The sequence below is a fragment of the Ascidia mentula genome, chromosome 7 (genome assembly GCF_947561715.1).
Source record: "Ascidia mentula chromosome 7, kaAscMent1.1, whole genome shotgun sequence".
Lineage (NCBI taxonomy): Eukaryota > Metazoa > Chordata > Ascidiacea > Phlebobranchia > Ascidiidae > Ascidia > Ascidia mentula.
The window spans coordinates 17354749-17376483 of NC_138572.1; the positions used below are offsets into that span (position 1 = coordinate 17354749).

The window sequence follows — 21735 nt, forward strand, 5'->3', positions numbered from 1 at the left end:
ATTTGTCTGACAATATTCCTCCTCTCCTTTGGAAATATTGATTTTTAAACTTTTATTTTGCTTCGTTTATGAATTTCTGAACAAAAACTTACCTAAAACTTTGACAAATTACCGACTTTCTGCTGTGAAATTTTTGTTCGCAAGTTGAACAAAATATGTGGTTCGTCGTTTTTACTCTTGTATTTGTTTGCAATCACATGAGCCCAAGCGTAAACACAGAAGATGTCTGAAATCTATTTTAACGAAATTTTTTTTTGTAACTCGCAACCTCTTCAAAGAAAACGCTCTGGTAATCGAGTTTGCGTTTCGATGGGTTTTGCTTTGGCCAGCACGGCCGGGTGGCCACATTCCGTCAGATGCAACCTGTTGCAACCCATCACCTTCCAGTGCGACTGGCGGCGATCCTACGGCACATGGTGATACTCCGCAAGGAAATAATCACCTTACATGGGCGCCTGACATAACAACGTTTATGGTCCATGACACTATTTTATGTTGTGCAAAATAACATTTGATTTTCCTCGTGTCATAATTCCCACGTAAGGTTTCGATCTGACTCCCGTTTTCTTTCTGAATCACCGATTTATTGAAACCACTTTTGAAAACTTTATTAAACTTCGTCCCAACAATTGACTCTCGCCCAACACTTCGAGATTGCAACAAATTTCACAAAAAAAGAGTGAGCTCAATACGACGAACAACGAAACAACATCAAAAAACACTCACGACAAAATCCCAGAATTTTCGGTCTTGAAACTAAAGATTTCTTTCCAACATTCTTTGCACGGTGAACAAAAATAAAGTTCTCGAGGAATTTTAAGTATGGTTGGTCGCATATATTTTAATGCAAGAATTGCATAATGTTTTTTTTTTAATTATTTTGACTGAACACAAAGAAATGTTTCAATGTACGACTCTATGGCAATTTGTAATTAAACTTTCACCGCAAAAATACTTTTGAAACGCGTTTCAAAAAAACTGCGGATACTCAAAAAATCATCCATAAAAGCTTCTACAACAATCGTAGCTTCGCGAACTTATCCGCAAACCAAGATACGAACTTCTATGACGTCACAATTTCGCTGCCTCCTGACGTTCGAGATATGATTCAACTCTCGGGAATAGAGGGAGGGAATTCTTAAACTTTCCGATATCCTCGATCTTACTCGACTGAAATAAAACAATTCACGCGAATTTTAAATAAAATGCTGAAAAGTGAACACGACAAGTTTTTAAACTAAATAACTGTGGGCTTATAAACATCGGGGCACAAATTATGTGAACATTAGGACCTGATTTCCCTAAAAAAATGTTTTTTGTTGTCTTTCATGACGAAAATGCGCGTATATTAAACGTTTAGGTCGCGCAACCCATGTGCATATCGAGAGAAACCAAAAACATTTCCAAGATTAAAAACAAGGAAAAGATGCTGAGGTAATGAGCAGGTCGCCATTCGCCTTTCACAATTCTGTTTGACAAAGAAATCTGTGCCGACTTTGATTCAGTTCTGCACAAATTTCTATGTTACACAGACTTATGTGGATTAAGAATGGCGACTTGGCTGTGAAAAACATGTGGTGTTCAAATTTTCCAAAAACTTGCCGAGCAACCATTATCTCCCTGTTATTAACGATCTTACCTCTGGTAGAGGAGGACACGGAAGAAGATCTTTGTTGTGATTTTCATTCTCGGGTTTTAAAGAACCTGAACAACAACACATAAGTGGGGTTAGGACATAAGGGAAGAACTGAAATCACTTCTTACATTTTTCCATTTCGCTCCCCAGCAAATGAACGACCAACTTCGACCTCTGTGGCGCCCCCACGCGGATGTGTTTTTCATAGAAATCAAGCAAATTCCGCTTGGTGAGAGTTTTAAGGTGGGCGGCTTCAACCTCGGCTACAAACATAACGATTGAAACCGAAAATCTATGTTTTTATTTTGCTGAAGAAAAAGGTTGGTATTTTTAACATTGCTTTGACGTCATTTGGACTATCTGCTCTCATATAAATGTGCAAAATAGGTGGCTTAGCTTTCTGCAATACATCCATTCATAGGCTTAAAAAACAGGAAAAATTTTCTCAGTTTTTGGGGTTCAATTACGTCACAAATTCGTGCTTACGTCGATTAAAGAGATGCTGCTCAGAGACTATTTCGAGCCAATTCTTCAACGATTCTGTCAAAAGTTTTTTTGGCTTTTCCAAAATGTGGCTCGCGAGCGCCGCCACGTGGCGATTGAATTCCGATTCGTCCATTTCTTCGAGAAGATTCTGAGCGGAATGGATTTGTCAAAAAACATAACACTTGCAACAAAACGAAGACTCGTCTATTGCGTCATGTTTACGTCATATAATAATACGTCACAAACCTGTACGTGCTGCAAGAAAGCTTCAACTCTCCCCTCCAGGTAATCCGGTGTTCTTTCTGATTGAACGACGACTTTGAGGCCGTGAACTCCGTTGCTTCTACTCAGACCCGAGAATACGATGTAACCGAGTTGTTCTCTGTGAATGTGAAGCTTTAAGTCGTGTTCTTAGCTTGGTATGTTTTATTTTACAGAAGAAAAACGGAAAAGTGATTCACGATCATTCAGACAGAGCGTTTAATTCCCTGTTTCTATGGGTTTTTTTAACGTGAGGAGGAAAGTAATTGGAAACTTACTTTGTCCAGAGCACTTACTCAGTCCTGACTAACTTACTTTGTCCAGAGTAACTTACTTTGTCCTGAGTAACTTACTCAGTCCTGAGTAACTTATTAGTCCCGAGCAACTTACTTTGTCCTGAGTAACTTATTAGTCCCGAGCAACTTACTTTGTCCTGAGTAACTTATTAGTCCTGAGTAACATATTAGTCCTGAGTGACTTACTTTGTCCTGAATAACTTATTTTGTCCTGAGTAACTTACTTTGTCCTGAGTAACTTATTAGTCCTAAGCAACTTTCTTTGTCCTGAGTAACTTACTTTGTCCTGAGTATGTTGAAGCAAGGTTCCGAGATTATCTGACCGAGAAGCATCAGCAGAACGTTGTCGTTCGTGTTTTGCAAACCAACTTGAAGATGAACTTCGACCGCCGAAATATCTCGAACCTCGTGTTTGTGTTGGAACGCGTAACTCGATTCTGTGAAGTAAAAGAAGATTCTAGAACGCGAAAATAAACAAATAAAAAGTAGACGATTTCCACCCTTTTGTTATTCACCACATTTATGGAAAGTGAATCAATTTGAATAAGACAATGGCGATGCTTTTTTGAGAAATATGTTTGTCTAATGCGAAAGTCGACAGATTTTAACATCGGAAACCAAACTTTCCGAAAATGTGGTCAAATAAAAAGCAGAAAATGAAAACTGGGGAAAAATGCGACCTTCGAAGAGAATTTTGTTCGTGGAAGATTTGTCTCTTGTAGAAAAATAATGTGGAGATTAAAATAATTAATTTATGATTTCTTTGATTTCGCTTTAACACAAGAACGCAGCTGGACTTGGGTACATGAGAGTGTTTCGTGGAAATCTTGTGGCATGAAATACATCTTAAAATTACAACAAGACCTCGTGTGCGAGTGCAGTTTATTTTATGAAATAAAAGGGACAACTGGTCGAACCTACAGGGTTATTGTTACAGAGCAGCAAGCCATGGCGTTGCACGATTATGACCCAATAGTTAGCGGAACATTTTATGACGAAACAATGAAGATAAATCAAAACCTGGAGGAATTTGAACTTCCCGAAGTCTCGTGAATTCCAGTTCTTGAACCGGAACCGTTGATGCTTCGGATTTGAGAAGATTTTCCACAGCAGAACAAATTGAAAGCGCGCCTTAGAAAGTAAGGTTTAGTTAAAGCTATCGGATTCTGAGGAAGTAATTGGACCGACGGTTTTTACAGCCATAAGCTACGGCGTCGAAATAGAATGTAATTTATATAACAGAGCTGGAAAAATTTTCGAATCGTGGACCAGTAATTGTCTGAAATTTAACTGGCGGCCGGATTTGCATATATGTTCAAACTGCTGGACAATGAGTGTTTAAATTGCATTTAATGGACTAACATTAAACGAACTTAGTAGCACTAAAGTTCACAGGCTTTGCAGCCAAGCTAGATCAGCCACAGGGGGGCAGATTTTAAAGTCCCCCATGGGCCACATTCGACCCGGGGACTGGAGTTTGTCCATGTCCGGTATTATATAAGAATATAAAGACTTAGTTTCAGCTGATCCAACTACTTCTACCAAAACATCAACAAATTCTTCCAACCTTCTTTAGTGACGTTGCCATGAACCAACATTTCAACATGCAAACGCTTCATAAAATTTCCAACAAAGTCTTGCAGCATTTCAAGGTCAAGGTGTGGTAGGGAGTCGGCCAATTCGTCCTTGAGCCAAGTTTTTTCGCACTTGAGTGCCCTCATATAGTAAGCTGTGTGCTTGTAAGGTTGCTCGGCGTGGAAGTTTTTCAATGCCCTGGTGTACTGCGGAGGCAAAACGAAAAAGGGTGGTGTTAAAATGCTGCTTTGCATGCGTAGGAGTTGCTCATTAATTGTTGAAGAATGTGGCCCTCTGTGAGGCATTTGTCTTTTCCTTTGCTGACAGCGAACAGAGTTTGGTGTTGTTTTAATAATATTCATAACACTTACCGTAATTTGTTACAGAGAAAACGACAAATGCCTGACGTATTACGTTTTTGTCAAACTCACGACAAAAGCCAGTTATTATGATTTCTATGTTAATGTTGAACTTACTGCTTCCTTTATAATCTCGAATCGTTTGGAGTCAACGAGAAAGTTGCACATTTTGTGGACGATTTTTTCGATCAATACAAGCTGTTTGTCGTTGTATCCCATCACATGAAGCTAAGAAATAATTCAACCTTTTACCACATATGATGAAACTCATGTTTAAATTGAATGCTTGCTTATCAACAGCCGATAAATACAGTGGTAAAAGTAAGGCAGTAAGAATTCAACGGTTCATGTGTCCCAAATAGCCATGAGAAACAATTCAGTAATTTTTTTCACCTGTTTTTCACTCAACTGTTTCTTTAAATTCAAACCTATTTTTAATAAACCACTCTGATTACAACTACTGACGTCACGATTTGACTTTAGGAACCAACATAAAAAGACGTGACGTCATCAAATCTTCGCTATAAATGTACTTGAGCCATTGTTTTAAAGCGCAAATATATATTTCCATTTGTAACAGGTATTTTTGTATTAGTCGTAATATAACCGGGTTTCGTAAATAAACCGGGAAACAATTACATTCTTTTCATGAACAAACCTGCAAACCATAGACTGAATTCTCCAGCTTGTATTTCAACCCGGCAATCTCTGCGGCGTAAGCATATTCGTTCAATTCGTCTTTGAACAACTCTGCAAAGTTGATTTGGAATAAATTGAAGCAAATAACCCGACTCTTTGTCTGGTATTGCGAATACAACTTTGCTTTAATTTTGCTGCATTGCTCAATTACTGTTTGTGCGTCAACTACAAATGTAAGTATGTACAAGAGATAATGCGACAATATATCATTGGTTCCCAAACCGGGGGTAAATTTGACTCACCTAGGGGGTAAAACCATTGGTTATTTTTACATTATTTGCTTCGCTGTAGTGTTTTAAAGTTTGATACAATTTTGTTCAGGTATAAATGCATTTCAAAACCCTCTTTGCCTTCACAGCTATTTTGTAAAATTAACATGTTACGACATAGGCCCAGTAAATTTGTTCTTCAAAGATTGCCAGGGGGTAAATTGGAGAAAAAAGGGTTGGGAACCTATGAAGTATAACTTAAACCTTTCAATGTTTAAATTTGATCGCCACTCAAAGCTGTACAGTAAATCTCAACTTAGCATCCCATACCTGTGAACATGTAGACCATATTACAGTGTTGAGGGCTGATGTAAGACAAGGGGGAATATAATTCTATCAGGATGTTGGCTTTGGGAAGAAGAAACTGGTTGTCCTGCTTGAACCAGACCTTGGACAGAGCTGTGCGCTGGAAACAAGGTTTTGTGGTTTAGGTTCCAGTTACTTAAACAATAAAAACACCATCTTATTGCATTGAGTGAAATCACAGAGAGTGCATGAAAATAAGTAGGTAACGAACTTACATGCTAGTTTTGGAGTGCGGTAGAGGTTTAAACGTTAACTGGCGTCAAACAAAATTATCGTTTGTCAGTAAAACGATTTGTTCTTTAAACCTATTGTTTTCATAAACTTTTTGTAGCATAATTTTATGTACAACAGTTTAGCCACACTCGAAAATAATCTGTATTTTACAGATAATAAGAACGATTACATGAAAAAAAATTTTCAAGACAATTAAATTAAAAAAAAACAATTTCCAGGACAATGTCCAAAAAATTTGCCTTTTGCGCACCTTGATAATTTCCGGAACTTTCGAGCTTGAAGGTGGGAGAGGGTGAATGTCGAAATTAGTCGGAATGAATTCATTGGGATCTGGTAAACGGAATTTCCCATTTTTTTCACAGTTTTTCCATTTCTGCAATACGTCATCACTGATTGTATCGACCTTGTAATTTGTTCCATACCACTTTTCTGTTTCATCAGTTTTGCCTTCAAATGCTTTCGCTACAACTGACATTCTGCAATGAAATGTGAAATTATTACTTACAATTCTTGGGTTCTACAGCACAGCAAATATAAATCAATAAAAGACGTAGCGAATGATTCCGAACAGACAAGCCAAAGTTATTAAAAGTCTGTTTGTAAGCATGGACGAGGCAAACTTTATAACCACTGTACTGTGTTCATCATCAGTGCAACCGTAGGAATGACAAATTTGGCTTTTATGCTTTCTTGCAAGGACATACAAATCTTGCTATAAATTATATAACTGCGCTGTATTCATAATATGGCACAAAAAAATCATATATACATTGTCCATGGATCTTTCACTTCGTGTGTGAACAGTATTGTGGTCATATTCAGTTGTAAAATCAACTTGCAACAACTTTCAATGAAATTCGTAACTAGGAAAAAATTTTCTCACTTCAAAGCTTATTGAAATACCTCATGTTGTCGGGTACAAGTCTGTCCAGTATCTGGTTGATCAGTTCAGGATTGTATTCAGTCACAAGTGCATCAGCTGACATGGCATCTTCCATAGGGAAGTACTGCATGGATTCACTTAACTTCAATACACAGGATGTAGGGCGTTGTTTGTCTGAATGGTAAAGCAATTATAAGATTATTTATTGCATTTAATGTTACGTAATGTATTTTCCTATAAACAACTTTTAGCTCGTGAAGGAAAAAAATCTTTGTCACTTTCTGTTGTTCACCTAACTACAAATTGTACTTTATTTATTTTCATACATTATACATTTGATTTAACTCTTAAAAATTAGGGTTTCTAAATAGTTTTTATCGCAGCTTTTTTACAATTTCGCATGATTTTTATGTTTGACAATAACCACCGCATATTTTACTGCAGCATGCCATGAGGTTTTAAGCTGTATTGTAATCGAAAAACTTTAAATCTCTCAGCAGGTTTTGTGACATTGAATCTTCGTGATCAATAAAGTGTGACCCCAGTTTGGGAATTCTGCTATAAAGTATTTAAATTACCTTTAAATCGGAAAGCCATTGCACAAATGTTTTTAATTTCTTGGAAAATCCATTCTTGTGGACCAACTTCCTTCAACATTTTCATGTATTGGAACATACAAGTTACAATTTCATTCACATGATCTAAAAATATCATTGAAACAGAAGATGTTAGAGTTAAAATGGCTAATTATGTAATATACAAGCAATGAGCAAGTAATGATTATTGTGCACACACTGTTTCAACATATCAGGTCTCATCAGTGCAACTGTTGACAATCTTGCTGACTAACCAGGCAGTCTCTATGCAGTGCAATAATCACTACCTGGTTAGTTAGCCAGCATCGTCAGTCACCAGCTGCACTAATGAGTGAAACAATGTGTGCACAACTGTCTGCATCACTCACTATTATTTAACTTATCCAAATCTAGGAACATTTTTCAATATATTTCTTACTCATTCCATCTTCGGTCAGATCCACTTGAATGATGAAGAAATCAAACCCTCTAGCCCCACCATGTGATCCGGCAACAAGGGCGTTCACCCAACCTTGAATTTTTAATTCGGACAGAAGACTTCCAGGTCCTTCGTGGCCGATCATGTGACCAAGATATGAACCCGGCTGGAAAGTGAATTTTAACATTTTTATGTGAAAGCACAAAACCACATAAGCTTAGGAGACTGATATATTTTTCGTGCAGACGTAAAAGTCATCCACCTACATTGGATTTGTAGAATTCGGTGAAGTCTGGGATTGGAAACATGAGCATAAGATTCCTCAGATCTTTCACTGGAACCACATTTAAACAAGTCTGCCACAAAAAAAATAAAATAATATACCCACTTAATATAACACAACAGTTTGCTTAAAATGTTTAACTACAGAAAGATATCAACAGATAATATATTGCAATTACTTTATCAAAAAAAAACAGAGTTTTGGTTTATGAACAAACCACAATACTGAGTAATTGATTCAAACATGTTTTATTTTGGTTGTAATCGGTTTTGTTTTCCTGCTTCAGGTACGAAACAAAAGGTTCTCATTTCTTAAATAATAAGCTAATAGGCACAAATATGAGTACACAAGACAGACAATGTATGATTTTTCTTTTTACACCAAATTTTTAAACTAAAATTATTTGCAATTTTTCTGACAACAACAAGCAATAAAAGAAAATTTAACAATTTTTACCTTCAGTTGTTTTTCTGTGTATGGAGATTTTTCATGTTTGGTTACTTTCACATTTTTGTTTTCGATCCCGTTAAACATGCCTAGGACCATATCGGAGAGCTCATCCAATGATTCTCGGCCAATCACAGACAAGGACATGATGTTTGAGGAATAAAACCTGTTGTGGAACTTCAGAAGTTCATCTCTAACGCACACATTCTTCTCCTTAGGGTTTGTGTCCAAGGTAACTTTGTTTCCTAAAAATTTCCACTATCTTTAATCATTTGCAATTTAATTAAATATAGAAAAGATGTACATATAATTATGTGGAATGTTGATTGGTTGAGCATCGCCTACATGTGGAAAAACAAATCCATTTATGTGAACTGGTCATGTGATATTTTTTTCAAAAGCTTCTGTATGACTTGCAACATGAAAAACAACAAATTTAAATTGTGGAATTTCAAAAATTTTATAAAACCATGTGTCAAAACACTTTAATTTCACAGAAATAAGTGAACACATACCAGTGCTAAACTTCGAGTAAGGATGATGGGGATCAGATGTTGCTTTATCGATTCTCTGCAGCCTCCAAGCATCAGACATGATATTTTTCTCATGTTCCGAGTTTACAGCGTTCACTTCTCGGTCAGCGCAGCTTGCATCAAACAATGGACATATAAAGAATTGCGAGAACCTGCAACAAAACAAAACCATGTCGATTTTTGCCAATTACACCAAAGAAGAATTGCTTCAGACGTAAAATGTTATATTCCTGAGACTCCACAAGGAGTTAAGGGTGATCAGTGCCAGAGTATGGTTTTAACAGAAATATTAATTTTGCCTTTTAGCATCCTCAGTTTCTGTCTTATTCAAAATTGAAATGATTTAATATTTAATAAACACTGTGTCTGAATTAAAACAACCGACGTCACCAATAAACATTTGTTGCAACGTCAGTCTCAGAGTATTATATGCCAACAGGTAAGTATTGGTTGTGCCGTAGACCGATCTTGTGTGTTCATCGTTAACGCCGCCCTTTTGGCTAATACCACTAATGCATTGAAATTCAAACACAGTTTTTCAATAGTTGATGACGTCATAGTAACAAATTATGACGTCATAATATAGCCGCCCCCCCCTGGAAAAATGAAAACTATGCGCCTATGATAGTGAGTAATACTGATTTATGTTGGGATAACAAGCAAATGGACCTAATGATACTTAATGTTTTCATATCTGTAAACAAAGTTTATGCAGCAGAGCCCAACAAAATTACCAGTAACTTATTGTGAAACCAAACTAAGGCACCCTTAGTTTGTAGTGAAGCAAAAACAAAAGAGAAAACAAAATAGATTAAAGAAAAAAATTATGTGAAACACAGTATTGCAATAACTTTGTAATATCATACTCTCATGCAGGAAGTGCAGGGACTGTCACCACCCAATATGTAATTATGTTGCCAACAACAACACCAGTAAGTTAAACAGAAAAAGTTTTAAACAAGCATATGTGAAATCGTTACTATATGCTATGTGATATATACAAGCCAAAATTATATATAATGAATTTAATACCTGTCAAGAATCCCTTTGAGATGCTCATGTCCAATATCGAAGTAAAAGTTTGTGTGCTCCCCAGAAGTAAACGCGTTACACGATCCAGCGTGTTGTTGAATGTACTTTAAAGGAAAGGTTTTAAAAAATTTTAGAAAAGTTAACAATGGTTTTTCTTCAAGAAACATTGTCACGGTTTTGTTAAATCAAATGTTTTTTAGGGTTTCGAAAAAACATAACTTGTTACAGCAATACTGTTACAATGATCATCATCATGTGACAAGTAAACATTAAATAGATTCCTTGGGTGCGTCCACATGAACGGCAAACAGTAATATTTGCACAAGTCCTCCATATAATCATGTGATTGTTGGACACCCATTAAACCAACTGGATGTATAAATAAGGCATAAAACAATTGGTCTTTCTGAATTCAGCTTTTAATACACGCTTTTTGACAAGTTCCAATTTGTATGAGACAAACTACAGGGAAATATTGCATGTTGCCATGGAGACACACTACATTAAAAACTTTTGTTCATTGTGTTAAAAAGAAAATTTTATACTGCTTAAAAACCCACGAAATTTTGGTGGGAAAACTAAATCAATAACAAAACTTTAATGATTCCAAACAAAAGAAAATTTTACATTTGCTTAGTTAAATCATGCTTTAGAAGGGAATATATAGAAAGCAAATGTATGTCAAAATCACCTTGCTGTATTCTGCTTCATTGGGATATTTATCAGTCCCAAGAAATAACATGTGTTCACAGAAATGCGCAAGGCCTGGAAGATCGACAGGATCGCTCATGGAACCTAAAGAGACAGAAATCCACAAACATTATTATGGTGGCCCATCGCTATCACACACATTTTAACAAAAAAATATCAAATGCGTATTTTGTTTTGCATTATGACTTTATTTTTAATTACGTTTTTAAAAGCGATAATAAATTGAAATGGAAAACGCATTTTTAAAATTAACTTCGTTTCAAAACAGATTTCAAACTTGACTTTGAGATGTATTTTGAATAGGACTTTCAAATAAATTTTTAATATCACTTTCAATTTTACTTTGGAAATCAATTTTACATTTCATTTTCAATTTTATTTTAAAAATAGTTTTAAAATCTATTTCGAAAACCATTTTCATTTTCATTTTGAATTTCATTTTCATTTGAAATATGCGATTTTTTAAATCCCCACGTAGCCCAGCGCTATCAATCCCATACACATACAATAGCCATTGGCCCAGCGCTATCAAATTTAATAGAAATCATACAACGTTCTAAACAAACTTCGTAATTAGTGCTGCAATAAAGTAAAGTGTTGTTTGGTTGCAGACGATGTATTTATTTGTTCCACGTCGTTCTGTTGTACTTGTTTGTGCCATGCGAGGCTGAATTAAAACTAGACAACAATCTTCTTTATAATTCCAAAAAGTTGCGTCTGTTTTTGGGAACGAGATTGCGTAGTATATTCATACTACAGTTGCATAAGACGTAAACGTAAACCCTGTTCGAGATGAAACGAGTCAAGGAAACGTGGGAAGATTTCGAAAAAAGGGTCGGAATGAAACGCAGAAAACAAACTAAGTCTGTTCCAGAGGATATAATGGTCCAACGGTTATCTTCGACACCATCAGGAAGAATAAAAAAATTTGAACCTTTGGACACAAGGGATTTTGTTCCCTTCTCTTACGAAGAAGTAAATTTAGAAAACATAAAATTAGCTTGTGAGTCTTATTACCAAGCACCGCCTGGCTCTTGTGATGTACTTGCATCGGACAGAGGACCTTCTTGTTCCAGATATGAACAAATAAAGGGCAAAAAGTTTTACTACGTTAGATTTATGGAGCCAGTTGGGCGTGACAGGAAAAACCTTGTTGAGGAGAAACCACCTCAGCCTGTACAAAAGTCTATCTCCATAAGCACCCTTTTAAAGGCTGGAAAGTTAATAAAAAATGAAGTGAGGTCTGTTTCTGTGGACTTAGAGCAGTTTGTTCTAGATGATTGTGCATGGAAAAGTAAAGCCAACTTACTTTTGCAAGTATCATGCACCAGCTTTGCTAGTGGTGCCTTCCGCAAGGCATTTATGGCAAATCAGGTTCCCCCAAAAGATAAACTTGTAGTAAAACTGTACAATGAAAGTGCTGCTTCCACCATCCAGGAAGATTTACACATTTCTATGGAAGACCACTGCAGAAAGCAAGTTCAAATGCACACAGTGGCAAAAAGTTTGACAGAAAAGTTCTCTGAAAAAGTGCCCATTGAATTTGGAGAACATTTGAAGTATGATGATGTATTTTTTTGCAAATACAATGAAAGCCCTGCTACTGTGGAAAACTATTATTCTGGTGAATTCGTGAAATATGTAAACAATGATGGTTCATGCTGTAAATTAACCAACAATGTTCTACAGCAAAAATGTGAATGTCTGGTGCACTTTAGTTACATATCTTCTGAAAAGAAAATGATGTTGCTCGACATTCAAGGAGTGAACCACACATTATTTGATCCCGAAATTGCTACAACACATCTCTTGGATGAAAATGCAGAAGTGTTTTTTTGTGCAGGCAATTTGTCAAGTGTTGCTATTGATACATTTATTGAGAGTCACATTTGCAACAAATTTTGTGTTATGATGTGTCTTCCTCAACTAAATCTAAATAATACCTAAAGCATGTTTTTGTTACTTTTGTGTGACTCTGTAATTTGTTTCAATTCTGCTATTACAAAAGCAAACATGATACATTTGTTTTTATTGTTTCCAGTTATGCAGAAAAATTTTGCCGTAAAAAACAATAGATGCTGTCAGCATCTCCACAAGAAATTAATTCAGGATTGGGAACAAGCTGTAAACATTTATCTTTTATACTGGTGCTTAGCCATTCCTCCTGGGCATGTAAAACACCAGATATTTCAGCAACTTCTTTAAGGTCACAGTCATTAACTGTAAGACCTTTACAAGTTGTGCCATAAAATTCAGGACATTCAAAAATATGTTCAGGTACACCAGTAGGTAAAAGAATATTGTTTTGATTGCGTATGCGATGACTGTTCCAATTTGCCACAAAAATATCACATTCACGTTGTACAATAGGTTTGTAAATATAAAACAGTAGCTGACGGTCAGTTAGACAATGTGGATCATACTTTCCATTTGTTATTAATGATCTAAGTTGTGCTTTGAAAAAAAGCTCTAATCTTTCATGCAGCTCCCTCCACCAGCGCTCAATTTTATTTGTGTTAGAAGGACCATATATAACACTCTCTGTCGGATCTTCTAAATCTCCATGTTTATTCCTGAGATATGTATGTATTGTTGCCATTTTTCCTGTTTCAGTTCCTCTATCCAGTCTTAAAAACTTTGCCATTGTTTGAGTTTCATATATGTGCTCCAAATATTTCTTTCCGATAATCTGAGGGTTGGAGTTTGAGTGAGTAACAAAGAGAAATAACACTTTACGTGAAAATGTATCTATTGCACCATATATGCCCAGCGGAAAAGTGTAGTTTTGATATCCACACAACTTGTCGTGCCCATCCAATGATACAAGTTGAAGAGGGCCACTACAAGCAAACAGTTGTTTGGGTTTTTTAATTTTCTGTCTTACATTTCGACTAGCAACACCCTCAGGGTCTTTTTCTTGCAACACTTTCTGAACTAAATGCCTTGGCACAAAAATTTTATGTTTACACCGTAGCTTTTGATTCATTGCTCGATAACCTAACAGTTTTCCAGGTCCCTGTAACTCTTTATCAACAGCAGCACAAACTTCATTCAAAGAAGTGTCGTATCTTATGTATGTAATATCAAAATAGCGAAGTCTTCGGTCTAGAGTTGCAACACTCCAAGAATATTCAGAAAACCTTTTCTTCACCAACTGCAAAATTTCTTTTCGCTTCATGTTTTTTGCAACACAATTTTGTAACATAGCTTTTAAATCACTACTCTGTTGCCACATTATAACTTTTGCACCTGGATGTGACTAGACCATCAATTCTACAAAGCTGCAAAAATATGACATCATAAGAAAATTTGCAAAAAATGCCAAATAAGACCAAGAAACTTAAAATCAAGTTCAAGATCCGAGCGCAGCGGTGCATTGAACTTGCATTAGTTTAATTGTTTTTATTCTTCCACACGGTGTTAAAGATAAAGGTTGGACCATTATATCCTCCAGTCCCCCAAAAACCTATTGTTGGCATCGCAGGCTGTCAATGCAATCTCGTTCCCAAAAATTGGCGCAACTTTTTGGAATTATAAAGAAGATTGTTGTCTAGTTTTAATTCAGCCTCGCATGGCACAAACAAGTACAACAGAACGACGTGGAACAAATAAATACATCGTCTGCAACCAAACAACACTTTACTTTATTGCAGCACTAATTACGAAGTTTGTTTAGAACGTTGTATGATTTCTATTAAATTTGATAGCGCTGGGCCAATGGCTATTGTATGTGTATGGGATTGATAGCGCTGGGCTACGTGGGGATTTAAAAAATCGCATATTTCAAATGAAAATGAAATTCAAAATGAAAATGAAAATGGTTTTCGAAATAGATTTTAAAACTATTTTTAAAATAAAATTGAAAATGAAATGTAAAATTGATTTCCAAAGTAAAATTGAAAGTGATATTAAAAATTTATTTGAAAGTCCTATTCAAAATACATCTCAAAGTCAAGTTTGAAATCTGTTTTGAAACGAAGTTAATTTTAAAAATGCGTTTTCCATTTCAATTTATTATCGCTTTTAAAAACGTAATTAAAAATAAAGTCATAATGCAAAACAAAATACGCATTTGATATTTTTTTGTTAAAATGTGTGTGATAGCGATGGGCCACCATACATTATCATTATTTTAAACCTTTTTTGGCAGGTTTCTCAACTCGGCCGGAAACCAACAATAAATAAACAATAAATCGAAACCATGAAACCAAAGGGTTGACAACAATGTATGGAGGGGACTTCACAGGGCAGTAATATTATCAGCAATGAATATATGCCACCACTACTAAAAAAAATCCTTAAAAATTTTCGGAAGTTTATTAGCATGGTCAGGTAGTCCACAGACCTAAATGAGTTGAAAAATCCAGGGTTAAAAATAACAAGCTAAATGTTTTGACAAGTTGAACAAATAACCAATAATTCAAGGCTCTTCTGGCAAATAATCATTAGTTTGGACTACGTTTTGGTCGTTGTGCATTATTTGCCAGAGGAGCCTTGAATTATTGTACATTATGCCTGGCAGCATCATCAACAAATTGAATAACAGTGAAAAGTAATAGTTTTAAATCCCATACCAACATTGACATCCATGGCAGCTGCAGATTTGTCTGTGTTTGGGTCACTTACAACCATCACTTTCATCCCATTGCTCAGTTTTATCCCTCGATATTTCCTTTTGTCCGATTCTGATGTAACAATGTTGTCATGAACACTAAACAATGGACAAAACAAATAAATTAGTATAAAGGAAGAGTTTGTGTTTAGACAAAGTAATGTTGTTTTTTTTTGCAGTTTGTTGTGTGTAACATTTTTCATGATTTTAAATAAGAAAAATTCAAAATATCAAAAGCAAACACAAAAATTAAATTTATTTTTGTCAACCATTAAACCAAAATTTTAATGTGAAACAAAAACACTTGGTTATGTTTTATCCACAATAAAGCTGGCAATTTTTTCTATAATTTTGACCTCAAACTCTTACACAAAACAAACAAACACACAACAGACAAAATGTTAGCATTCCTTCACTGTGTTCGTTATTTAGGTTACAGAGGATTTACATAATGGGCTGCGAATCAGTTCCAGACCCCTAAGAAATCAAGCTGTTATCCTAATAAATATTATTGTTCACAAAGGAATATACAAAAAACTGCTGAACTGCTTTCATTGTCAAACATTGTTTTTATAAACAGCATTTTTAATATCTTTCACGAAGACTGCATCTCTGTGTAAGAGAAATACCTGATTATTTGTGATTCCCATTTTTGCTGGAAACTATTTGTGTTTGCTGCAGATGAAACAACCATTCTTCTGACTACTGTTGCAATATTTTTGCCTAAACTTTTGCTGAAACAGAACAGTTTCATTCCTAAAAACACGTATTTACACATTTAGTAGCGATAATGCCTAGTTTGCAAGAGATATCTTTTAAATCTTGAAGGTGTTGATTAACTAAACTTAACTTGCAATGTAACATGCTGCGAATTAAATCCCAGTGAGTCAAAGGATCAGTGGTGCACCTTGTTGCGCATGAGTGATTACAGCCGTTATACGATGAAAAGAAAAAAATAAAAGCTCTAAAATTAAACTCTTCCCATTTAGTCAACTTATGGTCAAGCGTAATGTGTTAGACGTGCACAAACAAGAGTCTTCCTATAGTATACTGAGGAAACTTTGGTCTCACATATCGAAATTAAAAACCTATTCGCCTTGTACTCACCAACATATTTGTTGCCATGTCATGTGCACAGGGAAAGCACCATATGGTTTTAATTTTTGCATAAATAGAAAGATCCAGGCGGCTTTTGTCGTATTTGTGTTTTCTGTCAATAAATAACGCACTTAATTTTAAAATTCATAAACCGTCGATCAACTTGCAAAAGTTTGCCATTTTTCTGTTTATCTGAGAATATTTTCCTTGGTTACGAAATGACGGCGAATCGTTTACCGTATTTTACGGACCATAAGGCTCAATTTAAATCCTTTTTTTTCCTCATAAATTGATCGTGCGCCTTATAAGCCGGTGCGCCTAATGTATGGATCAAGTAGTGCTCTATTGCCTACACTCAAAACCAGTACCGATACTATTATTAAATAAATAAGCTTTATACGGTAACCCATACTCCTTAAAATACGTTGCGTTCTATAGCCCAGTGCGCCTTATGTATGAACAAAAAACTAATCAAAGCAATTTAGTAGCTGAGTAAAACTTTTAAATCAATCTTTCAGACAGCTCTTTTAAAGATGTTTTTATTTTTGTCAGAAAAATATATTTCGCCCTGAAAAGGGCATCATCAGTTTCTGCAAAGTGTACAAAACAGCGTAAAATAACGAAGTAGAAGTCTGCCACATAAAGGAAAGTACCTTGATAAAAATTAAAAAAATTAAAAATTAGATAATGCAAATAAAAACCTGGATATGTAAGAAAAGAACTAGTAACTGACTGCCAGTATAATTCCAACAAAAAATATGTCGCCCAAAACCAGACAAAACTCGCGAGCAAGTCCAACATCTGAATGTACACGTCACACGATATACGACGCCAAAAAATGCAACGAACCGTAAAGAGGAAAAAACACTACAAAGAAGGGAACACGAGGTTCGAACTTTTGAGCCTTTAGGCGGACAATGATTGTTGGCAGTGCCACACAATCGTGACGACATAAAACGCTACAGCAAAACACGAAGAGCAATTGAAAACAAACAAGGCACATTGCAAATATACTATTTGCATACAGGTGTGATCATACTCTGCACGTTGATCTGTGCCCGTGTCCTATGCAACCACATATCCTCATATATATCCAAATTCTCTGCAGACGGTTTGTGCACGAATGTCACACTGTAACAGCGTGATAATGAGGGTTTCTGGTGGAAAAGATGAGTATGCTTTGTTTTGAAGTGGTTGCCTAATGCTGTGGCGTCATTATCCGGTAGGCATTGAAACTTATTCCACGTGGATCTGTGCATATTCCATCGTGTGGAGAAGCGGTTTTTTGTCTGACCAACGTACTGAGCCCCACATTCTTTACATGACGCCACGTAAATACCGAAGTCGCGACAGGTTAGCCGCTGATGTAACTTGATTGTACCTGTGGGGGTGCACAGAACGTCGGATGTTTCTACCATTGACTCGTGTTGGCCATAGTGGCCACACAAAGCGCAATGACCACACGGAGCAGATTGGCCACTCTCTGAATGTTTTGTTTGATGCGCTATGTTTCTGTATTTGCACAGTTGCTGTGAAATAGTTTGCCCTCTTCTATAAACAATAGTTGCATTGTTCTGTAGATGCATTTCCTTGGGCGACAGTCTTAGAATGTTTGGGAAAACCGTGGCCCAAATGAGTTTGCGCGACTTCGTTGCCACCGTTTTTTCACAGAAAAATCTGGATTTTCATTTGCTGGCTGTGGCTAAGACATCTCGCGTCATCTTGGCGGGGAAGCCTGATTTGTTTGCTTTGTCGTGTAGCGACTTTAATGCATCTATGTAGTCCTCGTCATGTTCATTTAACCGGCGCATACGTATAGCTTCTGAGAAGACGATGGATTTAAATACGTGCACTGGATGATGTGAACGTCCATTCAAGAAGCACCGATCAAGGGCAGTAGGTTTTATGTAGTTAGTGGTTTTAAAACCTGCCATTGACGCCGGATCAGATACATGGCACAAATCAAGGAATTCCACACAGGAAGGTTGTTCAGCAGTAGTGGCCTGTCGGAAAGTTAGCTGTAACCCAGCTAGTGCAAAACACTGAGCCAATTTATGTCGTATGGCAGTAGTAGTTGTAGCACCAAACGATACCCAAACAATATCATCAATAAATCGCCTAAAAATTTGGGCCTTTGCAATTTCAGTGGCTGCTCCGCAGACTATGTAATGTACAACAATGTTGGCTATAGATACAGAGTTGTTTTCACCAGTTACGATGCCTTCTTTCTGTCTGTAAAAGTGGTCTGCATTACGCAGTAAGGCATTGTTTATGCAAAACATTGATAATTCAATTAGGGTATTTCTTGCCTGTGTGTTGAAGTTAGAGTGTCCTTTCAATGCCGCTTTCAATGATTGAGATATAATGGCCCTGGGGAGATTCGGATACAAAGCTTTCACATCACCCGCTACAATATACAGTTCGTGGTGCCGTGAAGTAATGTTGATGTGTTGGGCATTGGATTGCTTCCAGTGATGGAGCTCCTCAAGATATTGCTTACTGTCTCTGCAATATTCATTGATGGTCGCCTTGCAATAGAGCACACTAACTGGATTCAGGATGCTTTCAAGAAACGCAGTAATTCTTGAGGTTATGGTGTTACTGGAAGCCTGGACTAGTCTTACCGGTATATCTTCAATTTTGCAGTGTAGCAATTCCTCGGGGCTAAGTTTATGTGTCTTGAATAGGGGATAGGCGTATCCAGGGTCACTACACGAAAAGAACTTTGCTGTGGGGCCGGAGACTCAAAGCAATTTATTGACAGTGCGCCTTATAATCGGATGCGCTTTATGGTCCGTAAAATACGGTACATGAAAAATTACATCAGTGCTAGAACCTCTCGTATTTGTTTGCATACATTATATGGAGGCGGATTTACTTTTTTTGACAAAAAGTATGACAAGAAAATCGTGAAATAGGAAACAGATATACATGAATATGGAATAGTAAATGCATGAAAGACTGTACGGTATTGGACGCCAAAGGGCATAAAATGCAATTTGTTCCTGATCAAAAACTCTAAAGCCACTGCAGATTAGAAACTCCCAATCAGTCGACCGATGACGCGAAGATAGCGGAAATTTGCCTTTACTTTTAGGCACAGCGGCAACGAAAAACTTCCGCCTTTGAACAAATTCGTGCGCTGTATAATCTCATGAGTGACCCTACCCAAGATTGACAAGTGAAGTAACTTTAGATTAGGCAAATTGAATTTGTTGTGTAGTTTACGTAGTAAATCAAAGCAGAAATGGATTTTGTCTTGCAATAAAAACAAAAACCACTGCTGGCCTTATTCGACGAACACCCTTTTTGTGAAACAAAAATGACAATATAGCAGATGTATTTATTTGTTAGAAAATGGTTTTTATTAACAGTTTCAAAACGCAATTAACAGTTTTTGCCAGAATAATTAAACCTGAACGTTGATATATGACGGTAATGAATAGACAAAACTTGGCCTGAATTAAAAAAAAAGAGTAAAAAAACATAAGATCTACAGACAAAGAATACTCTCTGATGGATTACAAGATAAGAGGAAATCACTCCTATATCCACACTCACTATGAAGTGCAAGCAATCTCCCATACTTATCATGTTGGTTGATTTCCTCAAGGAATATCCGAGAACCGTGATAAGTTTGTTTAACCATTTAGCGGCAAAATCCCGAAAACAGTCAGACCGCTTCACAAAATGTTTTCGTTTACAATTGGCGGACTCTGTTTTCCTATAATCGTTGGATAAATTGAGCCATCGCAAACAAATATACAAAAAGCAAAATTGTCTAACAGTTTGGCGCAAGAGGGTGCAGCGATTTCATATCCATTTGAATGTTTTTATCGTTAATAAGATGCAAGGGGATATGATAAACAGTATTTGAAATGGTGCTTGTGGCAATTTGTATCTCACAAGCAAATATGCTTTCATACTTTTGCTGGCAAGAAACATTTGGTTTCAAGGACTCTGCTGAATGACAGACGGTTCCTTTTTGCGACGGAGGAGCGAAAAAAATAATATTTCCCTCCAAGTCTGAAATGTAAAAACGACCCCGATTAAATTCATGGTCGCCGACCACCCGTAAGCGATGAAGGGAGTTCGATAAACTGAGTAGGGAACAAACGTGTTGAAGAGTCCTGTCACCATATCAGTGCTGATACACAACAGAGTAACAGCGAGAGAACGCTTAAGGAGTCTCACACTCGCCCCTGTGTTGGGTTTATCGCGAGCAAAGCGGAATGGGTAGACGAAGAGAAAGAGCAACATGGATTGTCCCAACGCATTGATGGCGGAAGCAACAAGGAATGGCCACGTGTAGAATGGCAACACCCGCTCACAACCATAAGCAGACGAGGTGAAGTGGTTGATGCCATTGAAGACAACTCCGGCTATGTTAAGGCTGCTCAGCATGAATGAGATGCTCATGTAACTTGATGCCTTAACCCAGCTTTTGTAGAGAGCCTCGAGAAGCGAGGTCGAATACAGAGATCTCTGGCGGAACCAGAGGAATAAATATACAGAGGAAGTTGCGACTCCGTACATTTGCACTGAGAGTTTTGTAACTGCATCACAAGCATCCGCGGTGGCCACGGAAAAGCCCAGGTTGTAGGAAGTGATTTTAGTGACGAGATATACACAGTTGGCCACGGCGCAACACGTGGCTGATATAAACAATACTCTGGCCGATTTTTCAGGTCCTGAAAATTTTCTGTGAGCGAATCCATAGTAGAGGATTGAAGTCAAAATCCACAGCGACACCAGGAGGAAAAATGCGTCAAACGTGATGGTTGTAATACGGGGTTGAACTTGAACTTGAATCTTCGTCGTGTTCAGCGCTGCTGGCGTCGTGTAACTCGATGCCATTTTCCCGAAATCTTAAATTGATAAACGGTCAGCAATTATCCCGGGCCGCCCAAAATAATTTCCTGAGTTAAGTCACTCTATGTAAAATGGGCCACGAAAGGAGACAGCAGACTGTCGACAAAAAATAATACAGTTAGTTGGTTC

At 36.8% G+C, this 21735-nt stretch overlaps 2 protein-coding genes across 2 annotated transcripts; both read right to left on the reverse strand.

Moving 5' to 3' along the window:
- Positions 1-598: 598 nt before the first annotated feature.
- On the reverse strand, positions 599-16388 carry LOC145907871 (insulin-degrading enzyme-like). Its single transcript, XM_082994964.1, has 22 exons — positions 16266-16388; positions 15599-15735; positions 11005-11108; positions 10314-10417; positions 9264-9433; positions 8758-8993; positions 8285-8374; positions 8019-8184; positions 7583-7705; positions 7025-7178; positions 6372-6597; positions 5852-5987; positions 5272-5363; positions 4731-4841; positions 4247-4460; positions 3700-3810; positions 2960-3116; positions 2369-2504; positions 2123-2270; positions 1765-1899; positions 1640-1704; positions 599-1170 (listed from the first exon to the last, which is right to left on the reverse strand). The coding sequence occupies exons 1-22, from the start codon at positions 16328-16330 to the stop codon at positions 1072-1074; spliced, it is 2979 nt and encodes a 992-aa protein (XP_082851090.1). The 5' UTR covers positions 16331-16388; the 3' UTR covers positions 599-1071.
- On the reverse strand, positions 13066-14259 carry LOC145908801 (uncharacterized). The gene has a single exon (XM_082996130.1). It carries the CDS (start codon positions 14257-14259, stop codon positions 13066-13068), a length of 1194 nt encoding a protein of 397 aa, XP_082852256.1.
- Positions 16389-21735: the final 5347 nt, after the last annotated feature.